This window comes from Theobroma cacao, chromosome 1, assembly GCF_000208745.1.
Source record: "Theobroma cacao cultivar B97-61/B2 chromosome 1, Criollo_cocoa_genome_V2, whole genome shotgun sequence".
Taxonomy (NCBI): domain Eukaryota; kingdom Viridiplantae; phylum Streptophyta; class Magnoliopsida; order Malvales; family Malvaceae; genus Theobroma; species Theobroma cacao.
This window is the reverse complement of record NC_030850.1, coordinates 34,524,536-34,537,375: the sequence shown is the minus strand read 5'-3', so window position 1 is coordinate 34,537,375 and position 12,840 is coordinate 34,524,536. Positions and strand designations below refer to the sequence as shown.

General features: G+C 32.4%; 1 protein-coding gene across 2 annotated transcripts; it reads left to right on the top strand.

Moving 5' to 3' along the window:
* LOC18614133 (U-box domain-containing protein 33) lies at nucleotides 6,425-12,366 on the top strand. Of its 2 annotated transcripts, none has more exons than XM_018122246.1 (9): nucleotides 6,425-7,053; nucleotides 7,330-7,484; nucleotides 7,734-7,870; nucleotides 7,993-8,100; nucleotides 8,290-8,752; nucleotides 8,902-9,039; nucleotides 9,444-9,971; nucleotides 10,684-11,430; nucleotides 11,901-12,366. In XM_018122246.1, exons 1-9 carry the CDS (start codon nucleotides 6,783-6,785, stop codon nucleotides 12,081-12,083), a joined length of 2,730 nt encoding a protein of 909 aa, XP_017977735.1. In that variant the 5' UTR covers nucleotides 6,425-6,782; the 3' UTR covers nucleotides 12,084-12,366. The 2 variants fall into 2 exon arrangements, with proteins under 2 accessions (XP_017977735.1, XP_007051793.1); XM_007051731.2 differs by having other exon boundaries at nucleotides 6,426-7,053; nucleotides 7,330-7,451.

The window sequence follows — 12,840 nt, the reverse complement described above, 5'->3', positions numbered from 1 at the left end:
TTAATATGTGTTTTTTTTCTTTTTATGCTCTCCACGTGGCAAACGAGGAAAGAGCAAAAGAACAGGGATAAGAATGGGCAAAGAAACACCAACAGGGTCAAAACCGACTCTCCACGTCGATCATCCAAGAATTTACTTACAAACGCAGGTAATTTGGGTTTTCTTTCATAAGCCATGTCAGAGATTTCAACCCCTTTGTTCAAGTCTGGGCGTGATTGATAGAAGTCTAAAACTCCTAACTTGAAAACGTGCCTCATGGGCAAAAGAGATTTCAATTTGACTCATGGGCAAACGTGGTTTAACTGACTATTTTGCAAAGTTTGACTGACTCATGGGTTAGGAGACTGAAAACGTGACTAGTGATTTAGATGACACGTAGTTAAAGCCCTTCTTTTAAATATGTAATAGATTTTGATTTTGATATTTTTAATTAGTGTAAAATGTCCTTAATTTTTAATTTTTAATTTAAATGACACGAAAATTTATTAATTTTTAAAATAAATACTTCAGTTAAAAAAACTTTTTTACTAGACATGTAAGTTCAATTATTAGTATTTTTATCAACTTATTGACGTGACAAAGATAAAAAAAATTACTTTTGATTAATTTTTATAATTATTATTATATTTTTATTATTTTTTATTAATTAAAAAAAATTCCCATGTCTCTTTTTTAGTATTTTTTTATTTTTTAATATGATAATAAAATTTTAAATTAATAAAAAAATAAAAATTTAAATTTTTTTATAATTTCTGTTATTGGTGTTTGCATTCTTAGAGAAAAATATTTATTTTAAAAATTAATAAATCTTTGTATAATTTTGATACAAATTAAAAAGATACCTTATACCTTTTTAATTATGGTCGGGCCTTGCAATATTGATAACTTGCGCTTCGACTTTTTGGGCATACAAAAAAAATCATCAAGGCTGCAAGAAGCAAGAGGAAATGGAGAAAGAAGAATTGCCATCTAAAAGCAAAAGCTCATGTCACCTGTAACTATCGGTAGCACAGTAGTACCAACAAAGAAGGAAGAATTAAAGACAGTACGACTATGACTTTTCTTTAAAATAAAATAATGACTCAGTCAAGCTGTGCAAGGCTGTACATGTGAAGCACATCTCTGGAATTGGAATCTTGGCTTTTGGAAATTTTTTTGAGTAGAATATGTTTGAGATAATGTATTTTGATTTAAAATTTAAATTTTTTTTATTTAATGTATTATCCATGTATATATCTCATAAATGTGTAAAAATAAATATTCAAAAATCATGTAAAATAAATATTTTCAACAATATATCAAATATTAATCCAATTTAAAATTGAGTTATAATTGATGCACTATCAATATATAATACTTATACATTATCAATTAATTAAATATAATTATCTTATTAACAAATAAATTCAAAAATATACTCATAATTTTTAAAATATATATATAAAAATTTTGGATTTTTAACTTTATGTATTTGCAAGGTAGTATTACAATTACATAATAGTTCATATATCGAATATAAATTTTTTAAAAATAGAGATTAAATTTAGGCAAAATCTAAAAAAGATTTTATAATATAATTTTTTTAAAGTAGATTGAAGTAATAAAATAAAGCTAATCGCGCAAAATACATCAGATGATTACTTAAGTTACATTTTTTTATAGATCGAATTCAAGTACCCAATAGACCTCAATTTATTTGTTTATGTATAGCATGTAGAAGGGAATCGTACAGATTACATCATATGATTACTTATATAATATTTTTTTATAGATCAAGTTCAAGTACGCAATAGACCTTAATTTATGTGTTTATATATATATATATATATATAGCAGGTAGAGTGTCTCTGCAGGACATGCGAAAGTTAGTTGGCGTGGGAGTTTTAACCTCTTTCAATTTTCAAAACTTACATTTCACAGTGAAATTGAAGAAGACAATTGACGTTTTCTTTTAATATAATAACAATAATGATAATGATAGCATTATCGGATCCTTTCTACATTTAATTAGTTTTACTACTATTAAAAACATGTGTTTGGAATACAATAAATTTATGGGGCCCAATGCATTACCCAAAGAGCAAACAATAATTGGAGATATAGCTTTCTGGATGTGTCCCCAAAAAACGAGATTAACTGTCACTAGACTTTTTAAGTCACATTCTTTGAAATTTAATACTTTGTTTACTAATTAAATAGAATCGTACTTTTCAAAATGACCATTTTATTTCTTTTCTTTTCTAAATATTAGTACTTTTTAAGCATTTCTTTAGTTTTTTTTTTTCTTCTCCTCTTCTTGTTTTGCACATTGGATGTAAAGCCCAAGAACTACACCTTGAAAATCTTTAAGTCCATTTGGGATTTATATTATCAATTAAGATAAAATTTTTATATAATTAATTTATGTTTAATCCACTTTCAAAAAATATATATTTATTTAATCCAAAATTCATTAAATTGAATTTTAAATTCAAGAGTGTACTCTATTTTTTATTCATAATTTGACAATAAAAACAATAATAATTAAATTAACCGTTGCAACTCAATGCATTATAATTTTCATCCTCTTTGATTTATAATTTTTCAATAAGTAGAATTATTAATATTTTTAGATATATAAAAGAAAAGATCTATCATTGTTTTTATTGTCACGAATCTCACATCAGTAAGAGATGAGATGGATATTGAATATATCAACATGAATCTTCTACTATCTATATAGTATGTCTTTTAAGTTATGAACGTGAGTCCATAATTCATAGGTTTAAAACTCTATTTTTCAAGTTTAAAACCTCACAAGGTTGGGCTTAAATTCCAATCTGCACCAAGGTTGAGTTTAAGTTCTATTCTATAATATTTGGTATGTCAAGGTAAATCGTACATCAGAAAGACTTCTATCACTTATTAAGCATGATTTTTGGATTATGAACGTGAGAACGTACAATGTTGAATTTAAGTTCTGACCTATTATATATTTAAAATATATTTTATGCATTATAAGATTTAAAATTTAGTACACTAAACCTACATTTATTTTTAAAACTTAGCTAGCTGTTAGGCTATGATATTATCTTTTTATTAAAACTAAATTAATATTGTCTAATTTTGATAAATAAAAAAGTAATTAAATAATATAAATGTACACTTTAATTATATTAAGACAATCATTGAAGCAATTTTTTTTTCAAATTAATTGACATTTGGTAATAAGCATTTGAATCCTGTTATTCATGTGTGTGTGTTTTTCTAATTAAGATCAGTAATATTCCCAAGTACCGAAAAAGGTGAAGTCCTTAATATTTAGATATGAACTCTGACTCTCTACTTTTACATGTTTCACAATATCAAAATGTGATTCGCGCAATAACTTTACCGCGGCTTGGGGCCAAAACGAATACCCGTGCATCAAAGAAAGACCATTCCTTTCCTTGACCTAAACCAAATTTTTTTTTTTTCTGAATCAAAAGCAATTGAGCTAAACCAAATTGATCATTTCACATATCTCCTTCAACTATATTATTACGTCAAGAACATTATGATTTATACTAAAACCATGCGTACAATAAACGTGTTATATTGAAAATAAATAGAATCTTAATTTCTTTTATTTGTTGGTATATATACTTATCTTCAATGTCCTGTTCATTGACTGTGTTAGACAAGAAAGCTTGATTTTTTTTTCTTTTAAAGTGGTCCCATTTTTTACATCAAGTGATAAAGATTTATAGAGACATTCCTCCTATAGTATTTCTGATCCCGACCGGAAATTTGTTCTAAATTTTACCTTAGAAGATAAGTGTTGGGTGACCCTGACTAAATGGATTTTTATTTTGTCATTGCTATGATTTTTGGCTGCAATTGATAAATATAGTCAAAACCGCGTCTCAGAGAATTGAATGTACCCACGTTAGCGCACATTTATAGTACTTGGCCTTCAAGAAAGTGCTCTTATTGACATTTTGTCGTTTGTAAATTTTTTACAATATTAATTATTATTATATAAATAAAAATGAACATGATAGGAATAATTAAATTGATCAAAATTTTAATTACACATATGAATATATTAATTATATATATTACACGACATAACATGATTAATATGTTTACTAATTAAGTTAAGTTAAATTTTATATGATATGACACGATAAATTTATTTAATATAAGTAACTTGTTTAAATAGATATTATAAATTAATTAAACTAAGTCATATCATACAAAATGATACGATAATAAGATTAGTTAAACACGTTAAAAGTGACATATATAAATTCAGTAAATTTAATCCGTTTACGATATAGAATTAACGTTTAAGACATTAAACACAATAATCTTAAACTTAAACTTGTTTAATTTTATATTATAATTTTATTCTTATACCATGTTAACATGTTGTTTGTAAAAATTACCAAAACTACTCATTGTTAGAAGAAAAAAGGCAAGTTATTGAAGATTTGAAGCCCAATAATAAGTTTAAGTGGACAATTGAGTTTGTGACAAAATTTACCAAAATAAAACTTAGACACTCAGGCCATGGTTCAATATGCCATTATCATTATTGTCAAATAGGCATGAATCAAATACATGATTATAAATATTTTATTTAGCGCATCCAAGTTAAAATATATTGCTAAAGTTAATAATGGCAATATAATTTGGTAAGATGTCATGAAGTAATGTTTAGAGAAGACACATTCAAATGCTTATGTTTTTCATAATGCACTATTGTTTTATGCATTTAGACCAATTCCTCTTGTAGTTTGCACCAAAATTTTGGACAACTGCTGAGAAAATAACATCATACCTTGCCTTTTAATGCATCCCAAATTATTATTATTTTTTAAATTATCCTTTAAAACCCCATTTGGCATGGTATTGATAATGAAGTTTAAGATGCCTTAAAACAACAAACATATAATAAAATAGTCACCTCATTGTCTGATTTATAACTTCAACTTGATATAAATATATGTATATATATTATTTTTAATCCTCTTATACTGATCCATACATTATAAAAACATGAAATTAAAAAATGAATATAAATTTTTAAAAAATTAGAGAGAATTAATATAATTGGTAGTCTATTATTACATTTTTTGTATTTTAAAAGCATTATGTTTTAAAAACTTCTAAATTATTTAAAAAATTTTAAATAAGTTATTATTTTTTATTACGTTCAATTAAATTTTTATATTTTATTTTGAGTTAAGTAGATATTTATAATTAATGATTAATTAATTATTAATAATAAAAATATCTTATTTATTTTATGTTAATGTGGAAAGTGAAAATGTTATATGATTATTCTATCATACTATATTAACATATCGTATCATTATTAATTATAATATATTAATATATTACGTTAATATCAGGTGATATAAAAAATGATGATTGATATTTTGATTAATAATAGTTAATTAATTACTATTTATAAAAATTTATTTGATAAAATAAAATATAATAATTTGATTTAATATAAAAATAATTTTTAAAATAATTTAAAGATTTTTTAAAATGTAATAATATGTTTTAAATTCTGATTGACAATTCGTTGACGGATGTGAAGGGGTGTGTTTACTACACGTGGCGGTTTATCTTGCGTATGATCTTTTTTCTCCAATTTCCAGGTTAGTGTACGACAGTTACAACAGTTGCAAGATAACGGCCAACAACCCGGTAAACATCAGGGAGAAAAATCAACGCGGTTGAGGACTTTTTTAAAATTTTTTCTTCATTTTTATTTTCCTGTAATGAATTCATTTGTTTTTATTATTCATGAGCTTGCGAGAAGTAACCATCCTTGACAGCTTTGAGTGGAACACAGCTAACACGACGGTTTTTGCAGAAGAATCTACCAAGAATATTCCTTGGCGGTTTGTGGGTGCAGGGTGGCCTACTCTTCCGTACGTTTTGACAAATCATCACTCCATCACCGTCGAGGATGTCGACTTCCCTCGAGGATGTCGACTTTAGAGTATTGACTCTTGGAATAAAATCGCACGGTAACCGCTACCAGTACAGTAATTCACCATTTTCAGTTTTTCACCCATTAAAGTTTTTATCAAGTGTGTGTGATGTAGCGTAGGGAAGAGTTGCATTATCAAATACTGTATATTCCCCAGCAACTAAACAATCAAATCAAAGCTGAAATGTTCACACGGTATTTTCATAGTTTACTGTGAAAAACATTATCTCAAGATTCAAGCGTGATCTAACTATTCAAAGAGCTTAATCATACCAATATATCAAAGATTGTAAGAAACACTAATGTATTTGGCTTTATTATTGATTATCAATTTTCAAATAATAAAAAATAATTAAGCTGCACTTTCCAAAGTCCAAACAGAAGGAGTGGAGCCCAATGGTAAGTTGGTGGAAGCTTCTTACAGAAGGAAATTAAAGCTCAACGCATCCAAATCAGAAACAGAGCTTAGTCAGAGAGAGAGAGGAACCTCAAAACAGAGGAAACATTGTATGCATGATACTAAGAAAATGGAGCCCGCCGTTGTGTTTATCTAATTTAACCACTCATTCGTTTTGTATTTATTTAATTGTCATCAGAGTTACAGACAAGCTCTTCCTTTTATGCCTGCCTAACTTTTTTTAAAAAAATATTAACCCATTCACCGTTCATTGTTTCCTCCTTCTTCATCTTCCCAAACCACGTCGTTTTTAGCTCATCATTCGAAGATGTGAGCAGATATGATTGTTGTATTGGTTGTTGGTGAGTTTAGTTGAGAAAATTTTCGTTGTTTGATTATTTTATTAATCGGAGCATGGCTGTGGTGAGTCCGGTACCTGCAATAGCGCAAGGTGTGAATTCGATGAGGTGTCGCGACGTCATAGCTCCAGGAATCATGTCGGGTCGAAGAGAAATCACGGAGGAACCGGTGGCGCGTGTGATTGAGGAGAAAATCTACGTGGCAGTTGGCAAAGATGTGGAAAGAAACAAATCAGTTCTATTCTGGGCTTTACAAAATTCCGGAGGAAAACGAATTTGCATAATCCATGTTCACCAGCCGGCTAAGATGATTCCAGTTACTGACAGTAAGTTTCATTGCAATTGTCTTTCTTTATTAATATTTTGATTAATACTCAGAAGGAAAAAACAAAGGGACGGGTCAAAAACTCAAAACTAACGATAGAGTTGCCTTAATTCGATTGAATTTTGGAGACCTTGGTTTATGTGACTTTTTGATGGAAATTATTGGATGGATAAAATGAATAATTTTCGATGGGCAATTGTATTCTGAGCAATCTTTTCTCTGGCTTGATTTTGTAGTTTCCAATTGAGAAATTGTTTTATTTGTTTTTGCTTTGCAGTGGGTACAAAATTTCCAGCTAGTAAAGTCAAAGAACAGGAAGTCAAGGCATACCGGGAGATTGGAAGACAAGAAATGCAGAAGAACCTGGATAAGTACCTTCTGCTTTGTCTCCAAAGCGGGGTATTAGTTTCTTCTTGGACCTTAGTTTATACGGTTGTTATTCAACTTCAATTCATATTAGTGGAGTTTGTAATTCTGAGAAGAAAAGAGCAACTTTTGTCAACATTAATAAATATTGATTATGTTATGACAGTTATTTGTGGTAATTTAGCTCAAGGTTTCAAATACTACTAGAGATACTCCGTTCAGTGCATGGTTTGAATCACATATTTCATTTTCAAATACTAAATCGACTCATTTGCAGAGTACCTGATGTGTTTTAGATTCTATCTTGGACTGTAGGTGCAAGCAGAGAAGCTATACATTGAAATGGATTCCATTGAGGAGGGAATTTTGAAAATGATATCTGAGAATGGGATTCGGATGCTTGTAATGGGAGGAGCAGCAGACAAACATTATCCAAAGTACAAACCGCATAAGTAATTGTCCATACCGCCTTGGGCTCAACTAGCTATTTTGGATCTTTGAGGGAACTAGCATGTCTTGCCTCTTGATAAAGAACCGATATGGTGTTGCTTACCTCATTTCTTTTATATTGCAGGAAAGCGGTGGATCTCAAGTCCAAGAAAGCCATCTCTGTGCGTGAACATGCTCCTGCCTCTTGCCACACAATATGGTTTCTCTGCAAGGGGCTTCTCATCTACACAAGGTATAATTGATTGTAACGACAATCTAACTTTAAACTGAAGCAGCTTATAGGCTTTTCAGAATGCCTGTTCCAGATGCTCCGTTGTTGACTTATTAGAGAGATAGTACACTTGTCTACAAAGATTATGAATTTGACCTATTACCGGTTGCAATGATTATGGTTACTAATATAAATAAAATATTGAAACAGGAAAATAAGTTTAGATGTAACTGATACAGAGAATGCATCGTCATCATCATCACTGCCAGCAAGGTCAAACCTTGAAAATCACTTCAGGTCACTGTCTGTTATACCGCTACAAACTAGTCACGTAAAACCCTCTACTTGTACACCAGACTCATTGCGTAGAGTGAGATCTGAAAATTTTTATGGGCGTGCTGGAAGTGTATTGGGTTCTACTTTCCCTGATGGTAATGGAGGGCTATCAACTCCACAGAGAAGATCTGATGCAGAAGGGAGTTCTGATGAATCGGATGGTTTATCCAGAAGAAGGCATCAGAGTTCAGTTCTGTCATCATCCTCTTCCAGTGGAATGGCTGATGCAGCTTTGGTCCCATATACGGGAACTGAGGTGGATGAAAGTGGATTAGAATCTATTGCAATGTCTCAGGCTAAAGAGAATTTTAATATGTCATCCCTTACCGGTGTTCTGGTATGTACAAAACTTTCATTTATTCTCTGAGAATGTTTAAGCTTCACTTTCTTCCTTATCTTAAACTGACCAACCAAATTATTGCGGTGCCAATTCTTTTGTATCTAGACTATCCAAAAAGTTAACAAATGATTGATTGATTCTTGTAGAATGGAGCTATAGATGATACTCTTTACAATCAACTTCAACAAGTAATGGCAGAGGCAGCAAACTCAAGAAGAGAAGCATTTGAAGAGGCAGCCAGGCGTGCAAAAGCTGAGAAAGGTGCTCTTGAAGCTATGCGCAGGGTAAATTTTCAGCTTTGGTTCCTTTAAATCAAACACACACCTACAGTTCTTTCATGAATTTTCTAGTGTTGTAGGTAGTCAGAAATTAATACTTGATGTTTTTACTCTGGCAAAAGCAAATCTTGCATGTATTTCACTTATTGTGCTCAATTGTCCCGTCATATGACAATAAATAGGAATTTGGTTGACCTTTTAATTGCAGAATGCTTGCAACATACTCTAACTAACTCAATCTGTCGTTGCTGGAGAAATTTAGATCTAAAAAGAATCATATCCTCATATCTGTAAGATGGGCTTTTGAATGATCTTTAGACTAAATGGTGGTATCCTTTTTTACTCTAAAATGTAATGTTAACATATTATCAAGTTTTTTCAAAGAACCAATCATGGCTGCTAATTTTCAGGTCCAAGCATCGGAATTCTTGTATACACAGGAGTTAAAACAAAGGAAAGAAATTGAGGAAGCATTCACAAAAGAAAAGGAGCAACTTGACAAGATGAAGAACCAGCGAGATGAGGTCATGGTAGAACTTCAAGAGGCTTTGGATCAGAAGTCATCACTGGAGAAGCAGATTGTGGAATCTGAAAAGGTGGTTAAGGAGCTCGAAGAGAAGATAATCTCAGCTGTTGAACTTTTGCAGAATTACAAGAAAGAAAGAGAGGAGTTGCAGATGGAGCGAGACAATGCACTCAAAGAGGCTGAAGAGTTGCGGAAAAGTCGAGCTGAGACCTCAGGCGCACATATGCCTCAGTTTTTCACTGAGTTCTCTTTCTCCGAGATTCAGGAAGCAACTCACAACTTTGACCCATCCCTTAAGATTGGGGAAGGGGGATATGGGAGCATTTATAAGGGTCTCCTGCGCCATGCCACTGTGGCCATCAAAAGGTTGCATTCTCATAGCTTGCAAGGCCCATCAGAATTTCAACAGGAGGTATAATCCCCTTGACGTATGCTTATTTATTTATTGTTTGGATTGACTTCATGTTACATTTTGTTGAACCTGTTATTAGTTTTATCTGCGTTGTACAACAGAGCCTATGGTATAACTAGCAGAAATCAAAAGATTTAAAGCCAAGTACTGTTATTTGGCTGTATTTGCAGCATGCTTATTTGTACAGATCTCAAAGTTCATTGTCCATTGTCTTGGAACTGTATTTGCATCTTAGCGATGTTTTTTGTTTACTCCCTCCTTTGGCAATTTTGCATGCTCATGAACAAGCTTAAATTTACCTCTTTGTTAACAGTAGTATCATGTTGTGCATATAAGATAATTGCTTTATTCACTTGTTCTTTGAATAAGAGTTGAACTGAAAAAAAAGGAGACTGCTACATAAGGAAAAACACTTGGATTTGCTGACTGTGAGAACAAAAAACCTACACTTTCATTATTTTATACTTTGATAGTGTCAACAATTTTGCATTAGGGTAATGAAAGGTTATTTTATGTTTTGGAAGTGGCATAAAACTGCACACTTAGAAGAGTGAAACTGTATTCCTTTCAAGTTTAGTTAGCACTGAATGACATCTGTTTATTCTGTGTTTTATGTTTTGGAAGTGGCATAAAACTGCACACTTAGAAGAGTGAAACTGTATTCTGTTCGAGTTTAGTTAGCACTGAATGACATCTGTTTATTCTGTGTTAGGTGGATGTTTTGAGTAAGATGAGGCATCCAAATCTGGTCACGCTCATTGGAGCCTGTCCTGAAGCTTGGACTCTTATTTATGAATATCTTCCTAATGGAAGTCTTGAAGACCGACTTAGCTGCAGGGACAATTCCCCCCCTTTATCATGGCAAACACGAATTCGTATAGCTACTGAGTTGTGTTCTGTTCTCATATTCCTTCAGTCTAGCAAGCCTCATGGCATAGTGCATGGAGATTTGAAACCTGCAAATATTCTCCTTGATGCTAACTTTGTTACTAAATTGAGTGACTTTGGAATCTGTCGTCTGCTGAACAAGGATACAACTGTATGCTGTAGAACTGGCCCCAAGGGTACTTTTGTATACATGGATCCAGAGTTTCTCGCAACAGGAGAACTTACTCCAAAGGCCGATGTTTACTCATTTGGAGTCATATTATTACGGCTGTTGACAGGAAAACAAGCCTTGGGTATAACAAAGGAAGTGCAGAATGCGTTAGATAATGGACATTTGAAAAACCTCTTGGATCCTTTGGCTGGAGATTGGCCATTTGTGCAAGCTGAGCAATTGGCTAACCTAGCTTTGAGGTGCTGTGAGATGAACAGAAAGAGTCGCCCAGACCTTTCAACAGATGTGTGGAGGGTGCTTGAGCCAATGAGGGCTTCTTGTGGAGGCTCATCCTCATTCCAGCTGGGTTCTGAAGAGCATTGCCTACCTCCTTCCTATTTTATCTGCCCCATTTTTCAGGTAAGCTAATCCTGTTCCTATCTTTCATATACATCTTGAAGTGGCACATCTGCAATGACCAAGTTCTCCCTCCCTCATCCCCCGTAGAAATGGGTGAAAAGAATGATAAAAAAAAATGTTTTCATCCCTTGGGAAATAATTCACAAAGTGTCGCAAACTCTTCATTCCTAATGCATACTGGCAGTCTTACACGTACTTTCTCTCTACTGTTGTGATTTGCTTCATGAACACTCCTCTTCAAAGACCGGTCTCAGAAAGGGAGAAAAGAAAAGACATATAATATAAAATCGTATTATAATACTCTCAAAAGCAATCATTTTTCCAGTTAACTTTCTTTGCATTTTCTACCAATAATGTTGTGACTGTGGGTTATAAGGGCTACAAACTAGCTACAAAATTTTGATTTCCTATAAAAAGTTAACATTGTTCATCAATTAAATTTCATTTCTCTATTTGCTTAAATATTTCAGGAAGTAATGCGAGATCCTCATGTAGCAGCTGATGGTTTCACCTATGAAGCAGAGGCTTTGAGAGGTTGGCTTGATAGTGGTCATGATACCTCACCCATGACTAACGATAAGCTAGCACACCGCAATCTTGTCCCTAACCTTGCTCTACGCTCTGCCATTCAGGAATGGCTGCAACAACACTAAAATACAGTACTATCATTTTATCTTTTTGATTCAACATATTGTTTATTGTTTATAGTTGCATCGTAGGTAGCCAAAAGGTAAGAAAAACCGGCAAATTGTCTTATACATATATTGGTAACCCTTTTTATAGGTACTTGTTTGAGTCCTTCGGGATTTCAGACTTTGCAGTCACACTATAATAACAATCCATTGTATTTGTATAGAGGACATTGGTTGTATACTAGTGAAATAAAAGCACCCAATGTTCCATGTTGTGCCTTTGTGGCCACAGGGTTTTGTGAGACTGAGCGCCTGGTCTCCCGCAAATTTTCTATACATGGTTGCTTGAGTTAAAATTGGGTTTTGCCTTGCTGGATGTCTATGACCCTGGCTAGATTCCAGCAAATGGTAAACTCCTTTTCTTCGTTTCTTATTAGATGTGTTATAATCGTTAGGTTTTCAAAATTGAAGGAAGATCACGTCTTTGAACTCTATGAAAGCTTTTCGCTGTCATCACGTCAATGAACTCTAGGAATAGAACTTTGGAAACAAGCAGGTAGAGAGCTGGCCAATTTCCAGTTCCATTTTGCGGCCTAATCTGAAATTTTAGTGAACATTCTGGATCCAACAATAGTTAAAATGTCCCAAGGGAGACCCAAGTCAAAAAGCGAAGAATCCAGAATGGGAATAGTGGCAATCTCGAAAGGGGTTTGGATATATCCCAAACAGTTGTTGCACCTTTTGCTTTTTCGTTAAAGGCACTGGGTAAAGTAAAACA

Coding starts and splice junctions, on each gene's coding strand:
- LOC18614133 (XM_018122246.1), top strand. CDS start 6,783: ATGGCTGTGGTGAGTCCGGTACCTGCAATAGCGCAAGGTGTGAATTCG. Junction 7,485..7,733: donor CTTGGACCTTAGTTTATACG/GTTGTTATTCAA, acceptor CTTGGACTGTAG/GTGCAAGCAGAGAAGCTATA. Junction 9,040..9,443: donor CTCTTGAAGCTATGCGCAGG/GTAAATTTTCAG, acceptor GCTAATTTTCAG/GTCCAAGCATCGGAATTCTT.